Source organism: Carassius gibelio, chromosome A23 (assembly GCF_023724105.1).
Source record: "Carassius gibelio isolate Cgi1373 ecotype wild population from Czech Republic chromosome A23, carGib1.2-hapl.c, whole genome shotgun sequence".
NCBI lineage: Eukaryota > Metazoa > Chordata > Actinopteri > Cypriniformes > Cyprinidae > Carassius > Carassius gibelio.
Genome location: NC_068393.1, coordinates 16539361 through 16562852, shown reverse-complemented (window position 1 = coordinate 16562852; position 23492 = coordinate 16539361). Strand labels below are relative to the sequence as shown.

General features: G+C 40.8%; 1 protein-coding gene across 2 annotated transcripts in view; it reads right to left on the bottom strand.

The window, feature by feature from the left end:
* The window catches only part of LOC127944756 (rho guanine nucleotide exchange factor 25-like), a 67235-nt gene that overhangs the window by 9470 nt on the left and 34273 nt on the right, over nucleotides 1-23492 (bottom strand). For both annotated transcript variants that reach the window (XM_052540975.1, XM_052540976.1), the window contains 6 exons: nucleotides 10474-10781; nucleotides 9648-9758; nucleotides 4796-4920; nucleotides 3029-3095; nucleotides 2582-2685; nucleotides 2278-2347 (listed from right to left, as the gene is read on the bottom strand). In XM_052540975.1, the coding sequence (XP_052396935.1) occupies nucleotides 2278-2347; nucleotides 2582-2685; nucleotides 3029-3095; nucleotides 4796-4920; nucleotides 9648-9758; nucleotides 10474-10781 (785 nt within the window). The remainder of the gene's footprint in view (nucleotides 1-2277; nucleotides 2348-2581; nucleotides 2686-3028; nucleotides 3096-4795; nucleotides 4921-9647; nucleotides 9759-10473; nucleotides 10782-23492) is intronic.

Below are 23492 nucleotides of genomic sequence, written 5' to 3'. Positions count from 1 at the left end.
TCTCACACACTCACACAAACACACACACACACACACACACACACACACACACACTGCATTCAAGTAGTAGAACGTTACAACTGGACACTACCTAGCACACCCACAGAAATAAACACTCATACACAGAATGAGTTGCCTAGAGACAGGCCAACTGGGTAGATGTCAAAGCATGAATGGTTCTGACAACAAATTGTAAAAGACTCATATGGACACTGCACAAAATTCATTTCATAATCAGGAATTTTGTTCTTTACATCTTTAAAACATGATGAGATTTGTTATCAGAAATGTTTTAAGTGAAGTGTGGTTAAGTATGGTGACCCATAATCGGAATTTGCGCTCTGCATTTATTACACACACATTAGTGAACACACACACACACACAGCAGTGGGCACCTATATTGCTGTGGCACTTGGAGAGCAGTTGGGGGTTCGATGCCTTGCTCAAAGGTCTCATCTCAGGGGCCATTTACACGACTACGTTTTCAGCCCAAAACGGGAAACTTTTTATGCATTTTGCTTGTTCGTTTACACAACAACAGTGTTTTGGGGACTGAAAACGCATATTTTTGAAAACGGCACCGTTATCGTTTCCGTGTAAACACCCAAAATGGGAATCTTTGAAAACGGTGACGTCACGCGCATGTGTAGTACATGCCGATTTTAAAGGCAAGCATGAAAAAACATAAACAACAATGGTGTAGTACATGGTACTGTTGTTGCTGCTCAAGAGTTTGCTAATGTGTGCTTCACCAATATCACAACCAACAGCAGAGATGCATCATATACAGCATATAATCGTCACTTCCCTACACTGTGACAGCGCCAACTACTGGAATGGCATTTACAGTATAATACAGCATTTTGACTGTTTTCGCAGATGTGTGTAAACGAATCGTTTTGTAAACATTGTCATGTATATGTGAAACTTTTTTAAAAACGCAAGGGAAAAACTTTTCAGTAATGTTATTGAGGGTGGAAGAGGACACAGGTTATTCCCTCCTTATCATATTAATGTCTTATGAATGAAGACAAAAATTATGAATGAACACAAATTACAAAAGGATAATGGGATATTTACAAATTAAATTGATTAAATTGAAATTTACAATATATAACGCATTTATAAAAAATAGTTTATTATGAGCTCATGATAACTAATGCATAAACTCACTAATTTGCTTCATTTATGCTTAAAACTAGAATAATAATAATGAATCAAAATTGTTGACTCAAAATTTAGCTTCAGGTGTTTTGTAGTTTGTGTTATTTGTTTGGTTATTTTTTACTGGAAAACAGCAAAACATACTAATTCAGATTTTCTTCCGGTGCAGTTTTTTTTTCCGGTGCCGTGACATGTCCTTATAAGACTGTTGAAGTCCAGCTGAAGGATTTTGCAACCCATTATCTTAATTTATCTACGTTACACATCAATGACTGGAAGTTGGAAAGTCCTGACATAACTTTGGTGTCTAACAACTTTGTTATGTAGTGTATGAGTTAAAAGAAGGGGTGAGAGCAGAGGCTGAGGAAATTAGAGCGAGAGATGGGGGAAGGTCTTGTTTGTGAAAGGAAAAAGTCTGTCCCCCACTCACCCTCCATTACTGTTTCTCATTACCAACCGATTTCCCACTATGCTTGCTTCACAGTTTGACTGAACCTTTCGATTTTTCTTATAAGTTTAATTCGCATTAAGTCTTTTTAAGTTATCACCCAAAGGGCAAACACTGACAAACGCCAATTTGTACATTAACAGCTTTTCATTAAAAAAAAAAAACACTTTGATTCATCACCAAAACTTGTATCACAGCATGTGGTAGCTTTTAACAAATTACTGCATTCACAACTGTAAATCCTCACATTTAATTTTTTTACGTGTACACCTGTGGGTACCAGGATTTGTGTACTTATGTGTGTATGTCCATAGCGTAGGCCTGAACTCCTGAAATAGCACGGTGTGTAATGCATCAGTTATCAAAAGGCGTAGCTGTGGTTGTTGTTCCTCCTCTTACTTTTCCCGCCTCTTCCTCCCTTGGCGTTGTGAGCCAATGGACACAACACAAGCAAGCACACAGCCTCAAATGGGCCGTATCAGTAACAGGGTGTCTGAGGGGGGACAGAAATAGAGTGGGATGATGGGAGAATAAATGGGGTGTTAAAAACGGGCGTGCGTGTTAAAAACCCCTCTGTTTTCTCAGCACTGTTTACTCAGAAGTTCTGCTCACCCTTGCTAGAAACAGAGAGACAGATATAAGACAGAATACTAGACAGACTTACATGTTTGATAAAAAGTTGGGCCAGTCGTTCCGGTTCAGCCACACATTTCTCCAGCTCACCCAGGAAATAACTGAGATCAGAATAGAGGGGAGAATCAGGCATTCAGCCCACCATAAGTCATCAGCAGAAATATGTGGAATCTGCATGCATTAAATTCCACAGATTTTTCCCCAAAATAAATTGCAAGGACAATTCAGTCTAAACTGATTTCAAGGTTTTGGAATATTCTGAAATATGCTGAAAGTCTTATCAGATTTGTGATATATATATACACACACACACACACAAACACAGATAAACCTACTCTCTATGCCAGTCGTAGATCTGATGAATATTCCCGAACACTATTTTGTCTTTCCCCTTCATATCTTCTGGAACTCCTTTTGCATTCATAGTGGCCATGTAGCCCTTTGAGAGACAGAACATAATGAACTTCCACAGCTCAAGACCCATAAAAACACTCTTTTATTATTGAATCTGAGGCATTTCAACTGTGATCACTCTCATAAAAAATGTAGATCAGCATATTCCAAATATTTTAAATCCAGGCACTATTACTTTGATTTATACTGTGATCAGTATTACAGCTGGGTGGAATTCAGGTCAGTTGATGCATCAAATCTAATTCTACGGTGATTAAATGCTCTGAAATGCATTTGAGTCATTCTAAGATTACAGGAAAACTGATAGCATTCCATAACAGAGTTGATCAAATCCACATGTGATTTGTTGATAGATATTTTAAGCTCACCTCCACAATAAGTCCTAGATCAGCTACATACAGCTTTTCTGTCTCTGTCAACTCTTTCAGAACATACCTGCAGAAGAAAGGAGGTCAGCCTTCATTGATTTCATCAAGTCATTCAGTACATTAACAATGTGCTGTGAGTAATACAGGGTGTAATATTAGCAGGGTTCTGACTGTCACAGCACATTAATAATCTGGGAGCTAATTGTAGACCACATGAAGGGCCGCTTTATATTGAAATGTGTGAATATCCCTGCTGGAAAATCCAGTGTATGATGGTAGCTGTGTTTTAGAACATAGTAGCTGGTTTGTAGCTACACCAAGATGGCCATTGGTTATTATCATATCTAAAACAGTAATTAATATTATCTTTACCTGGATTAAGATGATCTTTAGCTAGTCTCTCTAGCTAGTTAATAAGGTTATTAGCTGGACTAAGATTATGTTTAGCTGGATCCAAAAAACTGTTTAACCTGTATGGCCAACTGGCATCTGTTTCTAGCTAGTTAGTCCAAGCTAGTCATTAGCTCTTTTAAGATGATCTTTAGCTGGTCTGGAAGCTATCTTCTTTCAAAAATCAGTTTGACCTGTTTCTGTTTCTGGCTAGTTAAGATGGTCAGTAGCTGGTCACAGCTGATCACTGGCTCATCTAAGATGGTCATTATCTGGTTTAGGATTATTTTTAGTTGGTTAAGATGCTGCAGGCTACCATGTTCCAAAAAACTGTTTGACCTGTTATGGCCAGCTGGTAAAGGTGGTCCATTAGGTGGTCCAAGATGATAATTAGCCCAATCTGAGAAGGTTATTAGCTGATCTATAGTTATCTTTAGCTGGTTTAAGATGATCTTTAGCTGGTCTACAAGATAGCATTTTTGACCACTTATGGCCAGCTGATAACATGTTTCTTATAAGACTGATAACAGCTGATAACAGCTGTGTTTTTAGCTGACTATCTGGTCTAAACGCTATTATGTTGGACAAAAAAGGTTTGACAATGTGATTTTAACTATTTGGTAGCTAGTTGCTAGCTGGTTGATAATAGTGGATTGAATTGTGTCATTAGATGGTCCAAGATGATCATTATCCTTCAACTACCATGATTCAAAAACTAGTCTGGCAACTTTAAACTGTTAGGACTAGCCTGTCAGTCTACCAGCTAGTTAACAACCACCGACTGGCTTAAAAGGATAGCCCCCCCCTAAATATGAAAATGACCCCATTATTTACTCAACCTCATGCCATACTAAATGTATATAACTTTCTTCTTTCAGATTAATACAACTGGAGTTACATAAAAAAATGTCCTGGCTTTTTCAAGATTTGTAACTGATGTATTGTACACGCGCTCATGTGGAGCCATGTGGAGTACTTTTATGATAGATGGATGCACTTTTTTTGGCTTCTAATCTCGACCTCGATTCACTGCTATTATAATGCTTGGAAAAGCCAGGACATTTTAATATAACTGATTGTATTCATCTGAAACAAGAAAGTCATATACACCTAGGCTTGAGGGTGAGTAAATCATGGTGTAATTTTCATATTTTGGGTGAATTATCCCTTTAAACTGGATTTTACACAGGGGTGACGTGACTGTGGTGCACTGATGAACATCCGATGCCTGCTCTGTTAAATACTAGAACTGAAATCTCAAAGTAATACCACGTCAAAGCGATTTAAATTAAGCATTTCTGTTACATAAGCAGTCTAAAATAAGGATTTCCTATGTTACTTAACACAAGTTGCTAATAAAGGAGATTTCTCACACACATGCTTTTTTCTAAGGCACTCTTCCGATCTTCTTCGCTGTCTATAGTGTCTGATGATTGGCTGGAGTTGTCATCTATCATCACAGAGCAAATGTCATCAGCCTGTAGGCTGGTGCACTGGATAATCTGCAGACACAGAGGAGGATAACTGTGAAAAGAGATGAGACATAATGCTAAAATGTCATTCACTCCAGGGATGGCTGCAGGGACAGAGAGGAATGATACAGAGGAGAGAGAGCGGATTGGGAAGATATGAGCTGTTGTAATAGCTCAGGTTGCCTAGGTGACAGGAAGGGAGCATGCTGGGTCTGCTGGTGACAGTGACTGAATGATGAGAGGAATTGAATTCACCCCATGAAGAGACCCCATGAATTCACACTGTTCTCACAGTAACTCTCATCAGATTGTTTTGGTTGACATGGACCATTGTTTAAGTGGATGATAGATGTGCATACAGCCCCCAAGTTGTTCAATATTTGAGAGGAAAGAGGAAGTCTGAAGACGTCCTGTCTTTGTTAATGGGTTTGTTAACCACACCAGAGGTAAAACTAGGACATAAACTCTGCTACAAATCCTCAAACTTTGTCATGTCCCTCATAGTTTTTTGTAGTCATGCTTGTTAAGGATTTTTACAGAGCATCAATAAATCTGAAAAGTATCTTTTCCCAAATCATCTGTGATATGTCAAATCCTTTCAAAATCTTTTACAACTTTTTAACAAACGATTTTTGCTAATGAAAAATAAAATGGGACTGCATTATTCAACCACATAGCATTGTGCTAAAATCACTCAGATATGTTCCACACTTACAAGTGATTTAAAATTTAACAAATACGATTTTTGCTCCATAAAACAGCTTTGGTGACCATTAGCTTTCACTGTATGGTCAAAAAGTTTGACTTTCATACAGGTTTGGATTTGGAACAGTGTTGCTATATATAAATGAAAAAGTTTACTTTTTTTCATTTACTGGAAAAACTTCAATAAAATAAATAAAATATAATATTAGATGAAAAACTTTGCATACTTAGCCTTGGCAACTAAATGAAAATTAAGTTGAATTACTAAAAGTACAAAAAAGGTTTTTTTTTTTATTTATTCATTGAAGGTAAAACAAAATATAATAAAAATGACAAATGCACATAACAAAATAACTAAAAACAAAAGGTAAATAAATAGAATAATAATATATAAATTATAATAAAATTACACTGGTTTGGCATGTGGGTGAATTAATTAAATTTTTGGAGGAACTATCCCTTACAGAAATTATTTAGCATATTAATTTAGCAATTTTTGTACATCAACAGACATATTACCATTTTGTTAGAATCAAAATATCTCTACAAAAAAAAAAAATGACTCCAATTTATTGTTTCCCTGTTTCTTAAATGCACTAAAAACCTGATAAGATCTGCTCTTTAACCAAAGCTGTTAATCTGCTGGGTTAATGTCCCAGTCACCTGCGAAGATTCACTTTATCTTCATTCTCAGGACCACAGTATCTCGCTCTTTCTCTGTGTTGTAGTCCAGCCTTACGCCCCACACTTTGCTCATGTGTTCGTGCCGTCAAGCCTGTCTGAGTATTGTATTACACTGTTGAGTTGTTTTCTGGTGCGGGCGGTGTTTGTGTGTTTTAGAGTAGTGCGATTACTCCTGCCTGGCTCACGGGTCTGCTCAGATCATTTCCAGATGTTTTTTTGGCACAGCCAACAGGAGAACCCCCACTCTTACACTTTACCCTTTTTTATCTGCCCAGACTGTTTTCCACCCAGAAGCCCAGAGACTTTACGTGGACCTTTAATAAAAAGCAAGATCATAATAGTTGTTGTTTTTCTAGAGGAAATTGTTAAACTTAGCTCGAGCAGAGCGAGGTTAATCCAACCTTCTTTTGCCCTGCTTTTTATGTAGGGTATGCCGGGACTCGAGTTATAGTTATATCATCAGTGGTTCCTCGTTCAAAGTGCTGTGTCAGACCTCCATTTGTGTGGGGAATAAAACAAAACAGCCAGTTTGATAAACATGTGCTGCGTTCCTCTGTCCGGGAGACAGGCCGGATCCGAGGAGTGCTTACATATTCATTCAGGAATTTTCCATTAGCCAACAAATAATAAACTCACGCTGGATCCCCACAGCAAATGTTTCTGTGTCAGGTACAAAAGAGGTTGTCAGCAGAAAGAAATGACTGAAATAAACTACACCTCAGCCTCACCATGGAGAGAGGCAGGAACACCAATACCAAGCAATTAAACCCAATATAAACTGCAAAATGTTTATTTTGTTGTCCCATAAAAAATACATATTTTGGGGGGGGTGAAATTACTTATAATAAACTCACTTTTGCCCACTGTATTACGGTTTGGCACAAAAATATAATACAGCACTTTTTCCAACATTTATAACAATAATAAATGTTTCTTGAGCAGCAAATCAACATATTAGAATGATTTCTGAAGCATCATGTGACACTGAAGAAAATTCCAATACCATCACAGGAATAAATGACATAAAAAATATATTCAAATAGAAAACCTCCATTATAAATTGTAGTAGTATTTCAAACATCTACAGTTTTTACTATATTTTTAATAAAAACAATTCAGGCTTGGTGAGCATAACAGACATCTTTTAAAAGAAAAATAAATCTAACAGAACAAAAAGTAGTGTCATTTGAAAAGACTAGAATAGTATAACTTACATGTCTAGAGTTCAAGCGGTTTCTATAATGAATTCATTTCCGATTATAATCACAGTGCTTGAGATCTCAGCTTCCTCCTCTTGTTGTTTTGCACCTCTGGTCATAATTACCTTTCATCACTCACCTTCTGATGGAATGATGGAATAGAACGATAAATGTTACCGCATTTAGCCATCAATTTGGATGTACATTCACTCTCTTCTGGCTATTGTGATTGTCTCTGTGTGTGTGTGTGTGTGTGTTGTGCACAGTGTTTTGTATTAATTTATGTGTTCTGGCTCAGATAGTGTACATGCACATGCAAAAATATACAGCAGGGTACATAATGTAAGAATACATTGAAAATCTGAGATTAATTTAGCACTAGAAAGAAGAGGATGGAAAAAGGAGATTCATGTTAATGCTCCAGTTTAATTTTCACTGAAATTATTTTGTTGATGTTTAAGAAATTAATATTATAATTCAGGAAGGATGCGCTATCATTGATCAAAAGGGACAATAAATAAGTGTATAATACTGAAAATGTTTTTAGTTCTACAGTAAATGTTCTAGTAAAATAAATGATGTTCTTTTTAACTTTTTTCAACTTATTAAAGAATCCTGAAAACAGTTTCCACAAAAATATTAAGCAGGACAACTGTTTTAAACATTGATGATAATAAGAAATGTTTTTAAGTGGCAAATCAGTTCAAGAATTAGCTTTGGCATCACAGGAATAAATACAATTTTAAAATTTATTAAAATAGAAAACAGTTCATTTAATTTGCAACAACATTTCACTATATTGCATTTTTACTTTATTATAATTAAATAAATTCAGCCTGGGTATGCATTATGCAGTAATTTGTCATATAAAAATGTATTGAAATAGAAAATCCAAAATAGAAGTCTTTTGGACCTCACTTTACAAGGAGAACATATGAAGAAGTGTGTTTTATCAATGTGTGTTTTCACTTTTAAAGGTTCAACCTGTGGGATAGAGCCTGGAAACAAATGACCCATCTGTCAAATGACCATCTGGGCTCTCTCACCCTCAGTGTGGATGTAAACACATCAAACCCCTGTGTGCAAGCTGACAGAAAGCCCCTTAGTCCCTTATAACCTCCTTACTTGTTTTCTCTTTCCCATAGTCATTCTTACTAAGAGACTCTGTATAGTTGCCTCAGCTTCAGACGCCATGCTTAGAGACTTTTGATGGACAGTATATGAAGTCTGAAATTCTGATGTTCAAATGTTTAATTTGAGAAACATGAAGAAGCGGGTAAACAAGATACTTGATCAATGATCACACCTACAGTGACCCCAAAAAGCATCGAAATAAATACAAATATCTGAATTATATCATTTTTAAATTAATTCTTTAAACATCACATTTAAAGAGTGAGCACATGCATACTTTTTTAAAACTTGACCTGAATTGAGCTTGACGATGATATTGTTGTCTTTCGTAGAGCTGCTTTAGAGCTGAATTGAATTTGTCATAACTGATGAATTTTGCAACATCGACACTGTAACTGAACTTAAAAGAGTCAACATCAATCTGACATGAGCTGAATAATTTGTCATTAGTTCTGTTGCCTTTCTGTTTATTACCATGAAACTGCTTTAAAACAATCTATATTGTACTGTACAAAGCGCTAAATAAGTGACTCTGGACCACTTAAGTCACTGGAGTGGGTGGATGGGTCAGAATTATAGATTTTTCTTTTTTGCCAAAAACCATTAGGATATTAAGTGAAGATCATGTTCCATGAAGATATTTTGTAAATTTCCTACCATAAATATATCAAAACATAATTTTTGATTAATAAAATACATTGCTAAGAACTTCATTTGGACAACATTAAAGGCGATTTTCTCAGTATCGCTTTTTTTCTTTTTGTACCCTCAGATTCCAGATTTTCAAATAGTTGTATCTTGGCCAGATATTGTCTTATCCTAACAAACCATACATCAATGGAAAGCTTATTTGTTCAGATTTCAGACGATGTATACATTTCAATTTTGAAAAATTGACTCTTAAGGTTTTGTGGTCCAGGGTCACATATATAAAGGTGACTTAACTTTTAAAGCAAAATTATAAAAAAGTGATTGTATGGTTTTAAAAAAGATTCAAAATGAAGCCAAAAGTCTGATTCTGTCAATCTGACTTACTTGTGCTTGTCCTAATGTGGTGGATCCCTGTGGAGAGTCTGAATGGCAGCTGTAGGACTCCTGGACGCCTGGATCGCAGTCATCAAGAGCAGGCAGGCCCTCTCTCCACTCCTACACACACACACACACACACAATAATGCTTAAAAAGAACCAGGAACCACAACCTTCACGGTCTTTCACAAACATCAATACTCAGGTCAAAATAAAGCTGACCCATAAGTCCTCTATCTGTGTTACTATGACAAGTGAGTGTGTTATTATAGGGTCACAGCGACTCAAGGTCACACTGAACAGTTCATTCAGACAGAGGCGAACCACAGGGCTCTAGTGAGCAGTTGGCTGCAGTGTGTTGCAATTCACATGGCCGTAATGAAAAACAGAACAACACCTGCACTGTGATATTAGCTGATGTTTTCTGTGAGAGTATGGTTATAGTTTTATATATAGTTATGGTTTATATAGTTATAGTTTTGATAATATTTTTTTGTTTTCTCTTTTAACAAATTTTAGCTAAATTTAACAAAGTCATTTTGTTGAGTTTATATATAAACATATATAAAGTCCTTCTATGTTTTATGTGAAAAGGGGATGTTCACACCACAGCTATAATTATAATGACACATGAGAACAATATTGTTGAAATATCTTTCAGAACAATTATTTTTTTCTTTTTGGCTGATTAATGATATATATATATATATATATTGACAGCCAATCAGAATCCACCAGACTTTAAAAAGCAATTAAAGCATCAGACTACATTTATTGAGTCACTAATTTTAATTTTTTTAAGGAAAATACTACACATCAAACAGTTTTTCTCACCAGCTCTTTGTCTATGACTGGAAGGATGGTGAACCGCTCCTCTGTCTGTGGGCTGCCCAGGTCTTGGCTGCTCCTGGCGGGTGGAGGTGGGGGTTTGCCCTCCAGTCTGCGGACCTGCCGCTCTCCCTTGGCCGTTCCGGTCGCTCCGGCGCTCAGCTTACGTACTGGATTGGTCAGCCATTTCTTCAGGGTGCTGACAGAACGACGGGAGCTTGGGGAGTTTGGGGCTGAACTGCCCGAAGCCTGGGGCGGGAGAGAGGCCACCGAGGTGGAAATACTGCCCTCACTGCCAGCGGCTGAGTATGAGTCTGTACAGACAGATAGAGGGAAGATAGAGAGAGAGAGAGGGAAGAGGAATTAAGTTGGGAATAACTGAAAGGACACAGCAGAGGGAAAACAAAATAAATCTGTCTTATACATAAACATACTACATAAACACACTATAATACAAAATATGGCCCATTGGGAAGCATTTTTCCCATGTCAGATTTCAGGCCTGTGCCTTGTTTCATCAACTCCAGGCACTTTTGACCCCGTGGACTTTCAAATACATTACAGTTCGAAAGCTAAGGTTAATTTTCGGAAAGTCTGAAGGCTGCATTTATTTGATAAAAACAAGTAAACTAGTAAAGTAGTAGTTAGTATTACAATTTATAATAACAGTTCTCTCTATTTTAATATATTTTAAAAAAGCAATTTATTCCTGTGATGTCAAAGCTGAATTTTCAGCAGTCATCACTCCAGTATTCAGTGTCATGTGATTGTTCAGAATTGTATCTAATATTTTGATTCGGTGCTCAATAAATATTTCTTATTATTAACAATGTTCAAAACTTTGTTGTGATGTGCATTATATCTCATTATTAGCTCCATAAAACCGAAGTATAATCTAAAATAAACAATATAAAAGGAGTTTATTGTGCATCAGCTGGTTTAAATAATGACACACTTGGCTTACTTGAAGATCTTTCTGCTAAGCAGAGTGCATCTTTATGAAGCACAAGGATGCACTAAAAGAAAGGCGTACAATTATAGTTTATGGATAAACAATTTAATGGTTTTTGGAATGTAATGTGCTGATTAATAACTATAATTTTGAATAAAACAGTCATCAACACTAGTATGAGGAAAATAATAAAATAGTGTGCATATGCACCTGTTTTAAGTCCAATGAAAATTCTGCATGAGAATCTTTAAGTACGCAACTTGCACGCTGTGGTTACTGAATGCATGTGAGTGGGTTAGTATATGACCCGTGCAGACAGGCCTCGTGCTGCACATCTCAGTTAGTCCCACATGAGGACTCCTCAAACTGGTTTAGGGCAGACACGATGAAGCTAGAACTCAAGCTGTCGTGTGACCCTGGAGAATTAAATATAAAGTCGAGTATCAGGCTGAGATTGCGGTGCTGGTGTCAAAGGGACCCTGGGAAAAGAATGGGGGGAGGGGGTGCACAGGATGCACACTTTAATCCTTGTCCACTGGAAGGTCACCAACTTTTTTTGTTCTCTCTCTATGTTGTGCCTCACGTCCCCCACTACTCTCTTCCTGACCCAGAACAGTGGCTGTCTGAGGTTATCAGCGGCAGCATGGACAGCCATCGCTTGTTTCAGTCTCTCACTCATCTAATCCAGCCCCTGTTTGACCCCTTGATTCAGCCGAACACAACCTGACAGGATGGCACTAACACCCACACACTTTGCCCAGAGACGTGCTGTGACCAGATATAAGGCTGTCATTGTTGGTACTACATATCATTGCTAAAACGGCATTTAATTATTTAATTTATCTAATAGTAATTGTGATGTTAAGCTTTAGTTTACCCTTTTAAATGCTATTTCAACAGACTGAAAACTCAGTAGGCAGTTATAATTACAAATTAGTCATGGATTTTTTTTTTTGCGTGAAATGTGATTAACATTGGTTTTGCTCTCAAAACATTTTTTTTCGTGCAACTAAAGTGTTTTCTAATAGAAACAAAAAGTGTTTTGAGAGAAAAACTTGATTGAAACTTGAAAATATTTAAGGGGGAAAAAAGCCTCCGACTCGTATGGACTCGTATATGGTATTTTGTCCAGAAACAAAGGTTTGATTGTTGATCATCTTGATGGACTTATTACAAATACCCAGCTTTTTAGTTCACAAGATGTTAACTGATGTACTGAAGTGATTTGGATTACTTGTAGATGAGTGTAATGTTTATATTAGCAGTTTGAACAGCACCCATTTACTGCAGAGGATCCATTGGTGAACAAGTGATGCTACAGTGAGTAATAGCTTCGATGAAGAAACAATCTCATCTACATCTTGGATGACCCTTAAATAAATGTTGCGCAAATTACATTGACTATACCTGAAGAAAAATATTGTTGTACTGTATACACTAATCAGAGAATATTTGTCTAAGGGACTCAAGACATAAGCTATTAAAATGGCCTAGGGGTCTCTCAGACTCCAGACAGAAACAGAGAACCATGCAGAGGTCCAGCTAATTTATTAAGCTAATGTTTTGTGTAGCAGAACTGACCCAGAATATGTGCTGATAGAGAAACAGACCCCTGTCAAGATCTAGTCCATAAACTTTCCACTTTCGTTGGGGAATAATCAGTGTAATAATGGAGCTGACCTCAACCCAAATGGAATTCAGCAGAACAAAAAGTGGAAGGACTAAAACTCTTATTGCTGGCTAAACAGCAGGGCAAAGCTGCTTTCCTGATACCATGCTGCTGTGTTCTCAGAGGGGAACAGTTCTCTGTGTGAGCGACATGCCAGACTATTCCTCTTGTGTCTCCACACGGGGCAAAAAAAGAGAGGAATGGTTTCATTCTGCACGCAGTATGGACCCGACGGATTAAGAAAGAGTGGCAGTTATGAAAAAGCAAAAACCAATTCATTACCCTGTTTTGTTTTTTAAAACAGGGAACTGAATGTTATCAGGAACTAAAGGCTGTTGGGAACCGGCAGCTACCGCTTACCATATCCTCCACAAATCAGCGGTGACACCCACATGAAACAATGCGTTATCCATCACTGTATCCCACATGCAGTTTTAAAAACCGAGGCATGTGTTGAAGTAACGTGATGCAATGCAGAAGAGCATGCAAATGGAGACCCAAGGTTTTTTTTTTTTGAAGAACTGTAACACACACCTTGTAGAGTGATGCTGAAATTGCAGGAAGAGATGCTCCATTTTGATTGCTAGTAAACAGAAAAGCTAAATTGATTTGAAAGCTGCTATGCTTAAGTGCTGGTGGTGTGCATAGAGAGATCCTCTTAATATGGCACTGGCTTGAGTGCTCAACACATTAGGACGGATTTTCCTAAATAGCTAGATAGCTTCAGTGTAGGGGAAACTAGAGGGACTATATCATGAGATTTCTTTATGCAAATGCACACTGTAATCAAACAGTACACCCTAGATTTTTTTTCCAGTTGTTTCTAAGATTACATTGAGAGCAATAGGAGTAAGTCTCAGATTTGTGTGCTGACAAAAAGATCCTAGCAATCTCACAATGCCAGCAGTTTTCAGAGATTCACAAATGTCAAAGTCTGCAAAGAAAACGTCTCAGGTTACAATTGTAACCTTGGTTCCCTGAGAACAGGGAACGAGACAATACGTCAACGACGCTATGGGGAACGCCTCAGGTGTGACAGGTGTCTGAAATCAAATATCAACTCACAGCAATCATGCTGACCGGCGACAGCCGTGAATCATCAGCTTGAATGATGAGCGTGCGACCTGGATATAAAAAGGGCGCCTTGAAACCATGACAATATCCTTTCGTCTGAAGGGACTGTTTGGCAGGCAGACCCTGAGGCATGGCTGGGAGACGTATTGTCTCGTTCCCTGTTCTCAGGGAACCAAGGTTACATTTGTAACCTGAGACGTTCCCTTTCGAAGGGAACTTCGACAATACGTCAACGACGCTATGGGGAACGAAATACCCACGCCGCCATGCTAAAGGGAGTGCATGCCCAATGGCAGTGACAACTGTCAGAACCAGCATTCAGTGAACGCTAGAACCACTCACCCTCAGGTCACACAGGGCTGTCAGTGACAGCACTCCCTACGGTCATAGCCCAAGCTATATGATACCACAGAAAACCTCCATAAACATAGTTTAGTGAAAGGTCTACCTGGGCCTGCTCAAGGGCCTAGGACCACAACTTCAACTTCTTAGAAGGGGTCCCTTCTAGGGAATGTGGCTAGGGAACCCGAGGGAACCCCAGCCAGTCACTATTCAGGGGAATGTACCACCTGAAAAGCCACCAGGCAGGCCTGACCTGGTGTCACTACATAAGACACTACAGACTGGCCACTTCCTGTCTGTCCGAAGACAGAGCCTCTGGACACTTGCCTTTAGGAAGGCATCCAGCCCGAGGAACTGCGGAGCAGGCAGTGAACCACTCGGCCCGGATCTCAGAGACGGGATATCCTGGAGAGTATGACTCAGCGTAGTGCTTTACAACCCTTGCCAGCGAGGGGAGTTTCTCTACTCGATCCACGGATCTACCCAGTGTTTGTGTTTCAAAAACACTGAGGAGGCCTGTGAGGGCCTTAGGACTGATCTAACTGGGAGGCCTCATGAGAGGCCTACGACCGATGGACCAGACTCAGGAGACCACATACTCACATTGACCCTCAGTGAGGGGAGCATAAGATCTACCTGGTAGGCAACCAGGCTGTAGCAGGACAAAAAGGTTCCAGGAGGGAACCCGTAGCAGAGAATAAAAACTTGAGCCGAGCCAGGGCGCAAACTCACCTCCAGTAGCTGCCTGATAAGGACTGCTAAACTGAAAGTAAGTGGCCACTAGCTTACGAAACCCAGCATCACCGTGAAACTACTCCCAGGGAGACCTGGAGAAGCCTACTACCTGACAAGCACAGTATGTGGGAGCTCACCTTCAGAGAGGCCTGGTGAAGCCTGCTATCTGATAACCACAATATGTGGGAGTTCACCTACAGAGAGGCCTAGAGAGGCCTACTACCTGTTACCAGATAACCACCTTAAGTGGAAACTGAAAGTCATTTGGAACTCAACCCCAGGGAGGCCTGGTGAGGCCTACCACCTGACAACCACAGTATGTGGGAGCTCAACTTCAGGGAGGCCTAGTGAGGCCTACTACCTGATAAACACAGTGCAGGAAAGCTTACTTTCAGGGAGGCCTGGAGAGGCCTACTACCTGAAAACCATAGCTGATAGTGAGCCAGACTGGCAGTCCAGTTGACTGTCTTTGGGGCTTTGCCTTCAGGGAGGCCTTATGAGGCCTACTGCCTGACAGTTCAAAGAAGCGGGAATTCAACTCCAGGGAGGCCTGTGGGGCCTGCCACCTAGTAACCACAGTATGTGGGATTAAACCCTCAGGGAGGCCTAGTAAAGCCTACTACCTGACCACCACAAAATGTGGGAGCCCACCTTCAGGGAGGCCTGAAGAGGCCTACTACCTGAAACAGTCTAATCAGCTGGATGTAACTGCTGCTGGGGACTCGCCTAACAGGGAGGCCTGGGCGAGCCTGCTAGCTGATAGCGAGTCTATTCTGCTACTTTACCGAACACTGCTGGAACCATACTATTAAAAACTTTTCCTATAGTTTTGTCCAAGTGTATGTTCCACAATGTTGCGACCCACCTCAGAGGAGGCCTGTTAAGGCCTACTAATCAGCAGTGAGCCTTCTGCCCGAACTACCAGGGCCAACCATCGAAGGTGAGCTGGCCTAGGAGCCCTATTGGGGGCTATTCCGTCAAGGAGGCCTGCTGGGGCCTACTACCCAACTGCAGCCTTCGCGGCAGAAATCTGTTGCTACAGCATCCTGGTACCTAATCACATTGCCAGAGGCAGTGTACTCAGCAAATAGCAATACCCTTATAGCAGGGGAGTACAACATACGCCATTCTGCCTAGTGGAGGCCCCATTAGGGGCCTACCTACTAAATGCATAGGCATCAGCCCATGGCAATGCTCTGGCTTCAAAGGGAGCGGAGTTCAAAAACCGGAATGGAATGTAGTTTAGAACTCCCTGCTCAACCGGAGCCATCGTGGTGTGAGGTAGATACATACAGAGCTGAGAATGGACTACTCAAAACTACCCTGAGTTAGCGGGGGAGTAACAACCATATGCCCCTGCAATGTTATACAGGGAGCAGGCCTGCAAGTGGCTCCAAAGGGTGACAGGGATTTGTCCTGCGCCCAGCCTAGGGGAGCGGGGGGGCTAAATTGCAAGCCAACCCACTTCAACCCATCCGTCGAGCGATTAGCTCAACGGGCTGAGTGGAGCCAGCTCTAGAGGCCCAAAAACATCTCTGTTCGGCAGGGTCTGACAAACTCTCACTTCGCAGAGTGAAAGACGGCCTAACCCTGCCAGACTGATCTTACCTTAGCTACCACCCTGCATTACTCTATCACCCCTGAATGCAGAGAAAGGGGCGGGCCTTGGCCAACAACTCCCATTTAAGGGAGGAGGCTGAAATCAAGGGGAGGAAGCCTAACACATAATGAATGTGGCAGCTATACTTAGCAACACGCCTCCAACATCCCTAGCATAGCCTAGGCCAGCTACAGAGGCAGCCCGGATGAGGGCCGACCTACAAGCATAGATCTACCTGAGGGCTCGGAGGAGCCACAGCCTACTTGATTGAGAGGCCGTGAAAACACTCAACCTACTGAAACCCAACAGAGCTCAAGGGAGCGAGTACTCAGGATACCAATGTCACAAACCGATAGGCAGGACATCTATCTGAAGATCTATCTGAAGCGCCAGCGTCAGTCTAAACCTAAAGCAAAAAAGTTTTTTTTTTTTTTTTTAGGAAGACCAACTAGGAAGGAAGGCCAACTAGGAACAGGAAGGCCATCACATACTCAGCACAGAAGCCAAATCTTCTTTGAGCTTCTTCCTAATTCGTTCTAGCCACCAACTGGGGGAGGCTTCAGGGCCCTAAAGTCCATACTTTAATTGCTCCTCTAAGAATGACCCCCTAGGTCTATACAGGGAACAGGGTCTGTAGAGAAATACAATCAGTGTTAGTTATACACACAGAATTTTACAAACCAAAAGTTCACCTGCGGCGTGCGGAGTGAAGACTCGCCAGAGAGTTCTCAATGAATCTGGGGTCCACCACTTTTACATGCCTAAAAGAGGCGCTCACATCAACCAGTTGCTACGGCGGCCCATCAGAACATAGTTCTCATCATAAGGCCCATCCCCAGGGCTGGTGTAACGTAAACGCCTGGGGAGTCAAGAAGAGGGAGAGGGCTGGTAGAAAAAGCCCTCCAGGGAGATCAGACCCTACTTCCGCTGAGCGTTGCAGCGCTTGTGCTGAATGACCTCCCTTAAGTCCCTCTTTTTGCGGGAGGCTCACCTCCTCTGTGTCCTACTCCTCCATGGAGGGGGGGCACGAGAGGCGACACTAGACCTCTGGTCCTGCCTACGGTCCTCAGACCAAGACGGACCAGGTCCTCCCGCCTGCCTGGGCTGGGGCCCGGATCTCAGCGGTATACAGGTCTTAAATGCAGCCGAGCGTGCCTTCGCCTCCCTAAACTTCCCAACCCCCGCCTCAACGGAGGTGCCAAAAAGTTTAGCAGGCGAAACTGGTGAATCAAGGAGAAGGGACTTTTCTTTCTCTCCGATATCAGCCAAGTTGAGCCACAGATGCCTCTCTGTGGCCACCATCGCCGCCATCGATCGGCCGATCGCGGCAGCAGTCTGTTTAGTGGCCCGGAGGGACAAATCTGTGGTCCGGCGCAATTTAGCGACCGCCTCAGGGGACAGCCCTGCCCCCTGGTCGAGATCCTGCAGCAGGTCAGCTTTTTAGGCTTGGAGCACTGCCATGGTATGAAGGGCAGCACCAGCCTGACCTGCTGCCGTGTACGCTCTGCCATTCAAGCAAGCCGTGGTTTTAAGGGGCTTGGATGGCAGAGTCGGAGCTTTTAGTGTCGACACCCGCCCAGAAACGAGATAGTTCGCAAACGTCTCGTCAACGGGCGGCATCGACACATAACCGTACTCACCGATCCCCTCAACATCAGCGAAGTTACCCCGCTGATGTCGATGAATACGGGCAGAGTACGGTTTCTTCCATGCCCTCTCGATCTCTGACTGGAGATCAGGAAGGAATGGAAGGCTCTGCTGAGCTGGTGGTCTATGTTCAGGGAGAAACCGATCATCCAAACGACCGCGAACGATCTCTCCCTGAGCGCGCCGCCATGGCAACTGAAGTTTGTCAGTGGCGCGCTCCATAACTTCCACCAACTCTGCGTACACGGGGCAGGATGGCTGACGAGGTTGAGGATCTAAATCATCCTCCTCAGCCATCTCTTGCCCGGCCTGAAGAGCACTCGCTGCAGTATTAGTAGGAGAAAAGTCTCCGTCATCCCCCTGCAGCTCACTCTCGTCAGCCGATGACGCGTCCGAGAGGTTAACGCCCCCCTCGAGACTGTCAGCGAGCTCCATCTGGGAGCCCCATGAAGCGCGTCGCCGCTCTGCCTCGGCACGAGCGGGACTCGATCCGCGAGGACCAGACGCTGAACTCTCTTCCCTCGAGAAGAGAGCCAGACGAGAGCGGAGCGTTCTCATAGGAAAACGCTCACAATTTGCACAGGACGCTCCCTCAAGAGCATCCTGTGCGTGCTCTTCACCCAAACAGTACACACACATCTCGTGAGTGTCACCCGGCGACAAATATCTTGGGCACGGGTCAGCACATTTCACGAAATTTTTAGGACTTGCCTTAGATGTGCGTTTCATTTTCGCTGTAAGCAGACATTTAAATCAGACAAAACAGTCCCTGAAGACGAAAAGGATATTGTCATGGTTTCAAGGCGCCCTTTTTATATCCAGGTCGCACGCTCATCATTCAAGCTGATGATTCACGGCTGTCGCCGATCAGCATGATTGCTGTGAGTTGATATTTGATTTCAGACACCTGTCACACCTGAGGCGTTCCCCATAGCGTCGTTGACGTATTGTCGAAGTTCCCTTCGAAAGGGAACTACATTTTGATTATCTCATTCATTTCTTCTGAAACCAAATAATCCTAGCTGTGCTATTTACACATCTGAGATTGTTGTATGCTGTTAATTGTTTGTTATTGTTACCAAAAACTAAAAACAAATTATTAAAAATCTTTTTTTGGGTAATTGAAATGATGAAAAACTATTAAAAATGAATTTTGGTAATTAAAATTGAGAATACATATAAATATTAGATAAGTACAAAAATTACTAAAACTTAAAGTGAAATAAAACTTAAAGCTATATGGAAATATTAACAAAAACATATAAAAATTCAACTAATTTTATACTAGAATAACACTGAATCAGACATGACCTAGAAGTCCAGATCTCCTGTGGCATGAAAGAGTAACCTCTGAGCATTAGAAAAATGCCTCTAGCTTTGGTCTCTCTTCACCTTAAGCAGTGTATTAGTGAAGCAACAGCTCTATCCTCAAACATCAAGTGGTTTCTGGGTTACTACATTGAATATTTATTTTAATATTTACCATAAATTATAAAATGGTAATCAGGAGCTGGCCATTTATAATGGATGGCTATTGATATTACTACCTTGATCATTGTGGAACCTAATTTACATAAGGAGTGGGATCACATTTACATTAAAATTTTAATTAAACTACACAGAAAACAACCCAAAGCCCAAACTGTAGCTCTAAACTGCTTAAATAATGTGGATTCAGTCCGATTTACTGAACAGAAAGTAGGCACAATGTGAATTCTGCAATCTGTAAAAATAGGCAGAAAAACAATTTATGTGCGAAACAGGCCTATCAGGTTATTGGACTTCCCAGACCTCAGGGCTACCAAACATCCTTTTACTACAAAAAAAGAACATGCTGTTTTGTCTAAACGGCAGAAAGCCACGGGTCTCCGAAACTCCAGTCTCCATCACAGGAAACCTCTCCAGCAAAATGAGTGCCCACACAACACATTAGTCGAGCAAGACGGAAACGAGAGAGCACAGTGAAAACAACCCTGCACAGAGACTGAATAGTTATCTAAGGTTGGCTCAGTTGGACAGAAGAAAACAGAATTCCCCGCAGCCCCCGCTGGCAGGCCCGGCCGTAATTTCTGGAGAGCATGTGTTTCAGCTCAGAGTGGCTGGTGGGCTGTTTCATCAGCCCTCAGCAACAAAGTCAACATGAAAGTGTGAGTGGGGGGTGAGTGTAAGGGGATCTGAGATGGAGAGATGAATGGACGGAGGACAGCAGGGGCGCAAAATAGGAGGGAAGGGAAAAGGTCTTGAACAAACAAAAGCTTAAGGCACAGTGGATACAGGAAGAGACGGAGAAAGAAAAACTAACATGCTGTATCGCTTGAAAACAGACAGCAAACAAGACAGCAAAAACAACTCTATATAAGTTTGTAAGAAGTAACAAAAATAAGATGCCTGTGTATGTATTGTTGCAGGCATCCGTATGTTATGAAAAGGATTAGCTGCTTGCAAGAGTCATATTTCATGTGACACGTGTCTGACTCCAGGCCTGCAACATATATTCAAACCCACAAACTACAGCTGAGCACCATGTAGAACTGAATAGAGAATTTTTTTATATTTTTATTATATTTATAAAAAATGTGGTTTGCCACTGAACTCCATTGATGCAGGAGTTAAGACATCAAGACAAACCTTGTATTTCACCAACTGGGGGATCTATCCCAGGCACTGCAAAGGTGTTCTAGATGTTTTTCTGACTGGGTTAAGTGTGTCGCTCTCCATCACTCTGACATTGGCTGACAGGGAGAGGAGGGGATGTAATATTTAAATGAAAAACTGCTCTCCTATCAGTCAGTGTGTGTTTGTGTGGTTGTGTGTGTGTGTGTGTGTGTGTGTGTGTGAACTCATTCCTGTAATGGTGTGTCTGAGAGCCAGGAGAGATTACAAAGAGGCATTCTGATAATGCAGCCACTGCACCGCTCAACAAAATTGATAATTAAAAGCTGAATTAAGAAAAATATTAAGCCGGAGCTCCCCTCGTCTCCAGTGATCAGCTAATGCTGTGTCGTTCTTCTAATTGCGCCATCTCTCTCTCTCTCTCTCTCTCTCTCTCTCTCTACAATTCTCTTCCTTATTTCTAATTCTCTCGCACTCCCGTCTGAGCCCTGTCTTTATAAGAAGTCTGGTGCAACAGAAGGGATTGTTCCCTTTTCTGAGCTTCACAATCTCTGTGCTCTTGGATAATGCAGATTCTAAGACACTTGCTAAAAACTTTCTGAGGAAGAAGCACAAAGCATACTTCTTGATGATCAAAGCAGAAAAGTTGTGGAAAATCTGGGATTTAACATTTTATTTAAACTTCGAAATATTAGTGGGTAGCAGAAACAGTAGGGAAAAAAATAAAAGAAAAGGTTTTATGATTTTGTCATTAAAGCAAACAGTACATTAAAAATACAAAATATATAATTGATATCAACAATTCAAAATGTTTGAATTCAAAAAATATTTGAATGAGAAACAGCTATTTGAAAATCTGGTATCTGATGGTGCAAAAAAATCTAAATACTGAGAAAATCCCCTTTGAATTTGTTCAAATATAACCCAGCAACTTAAGACCTGTTTTGTGGTCCAGGGTCACATATGGGTGATATGAGTTATGTTTAATGCTAAAAAAGACAAAGATAGTGATGAATAATTTTGTTATGCTATGCTACATAATTTACAGCTCAAGAAACAACAAACCGTCTCACAAGCCATACAAGTATGCAAATGCTTGCAACCATGTAGAAATGTTAGTAATAATATGTGCATATGAACACCATTGTGTTGTGGAGTCCACCTTTCCAGGAATTTAGGCTCCATTTCCACTTATTGATTGGTTGTGTTAGAGTGCTGAGGCAGCCGCTCTGCAGGAGGGAGAGTGTTGGCTCTAATGGCGGCAATTTTCAGAAAGGCTCAGGCCTATGGAGACCTGCAGAGCTTTAGTCAGCTTTGTTTGGCATGGCCACAGTCACTGCATCTGCACCTGATGCTTTCTCTGTCTTCCTACAGGACGGGAATAGATCTGTTGGACCATCAAAACTAACTTGGTCGAGCTAGTTAAGCAGCCAGGTAGGACATCAGCGAACAATATTGTGGACCTGCATCTAAAACACAACATATGCTGGTCTGTTAATCATGGACTGTAATTTATCAGAAAGTTTGGATGGTTTGAGCAGAACTTTAATGGAAAAGGCTTTGGAAAATATGATGCTGTGAAGTGAGGACATGCTTTAGCTGCAAAAACTGCTTTAGCTGCATAAATGTGCCAAGAACAATTTGGTTTTCCATCAACTTCCTCTTTGCAGCTATCTGATATAGCTATAATCCAATTTCTGAAGATTGCACCTAACCCAGGCTTTCTCATTTAGACCCACACATTGAAGAAACACATTTTCTCCTTGATGGAAGACCTCTTCTTCCAAACATATACCTACAACAGTGTTTCTCAACCTGGGCTTCAGCAAACTCACAAGAGGGCTTCAAAATTAATTAAAACAGCTTTAAGTAAGACAACACAAGCATGATAAAAGCTAAAAATATAGATATTTATTATTGTTAATTAATCTCCTCTACAAAAACATTTTGGTCTTAGAAGATCAAGGGTTCCTACATTCTTAAATTATCTGGATATATGCAGGAGCCTAATTCCTGAAAATGTCTTAAAATTATTAAAACTCTATAACTCCATGGCTATTTTTATAATGAATATACTTATTTCATCAGGTAGAAATTATGAGTAAAAAAATTCTAAATATAAAACTACTGAAAAAAATTAATGGAGCCTTTAATTATTGTTGTGGACAAAGTTATAGATACAAACCATACATTGTCACACATTTACAAAAAAAGGTTTAAAGGGATATCTCACTCAAAAATAAAAATCTGGACATTTTTACTGTACAGACACAGCGACATTGTTCAAAATATCTTCTTTTGTGTTCTGCAGAAGTAAGTCATACAAGTTAAATTCAAAAAATGCAGCCAGAAGAAGTCTTATTTCAGCCATTGGCTCTTGTGTGTCTCGTGAC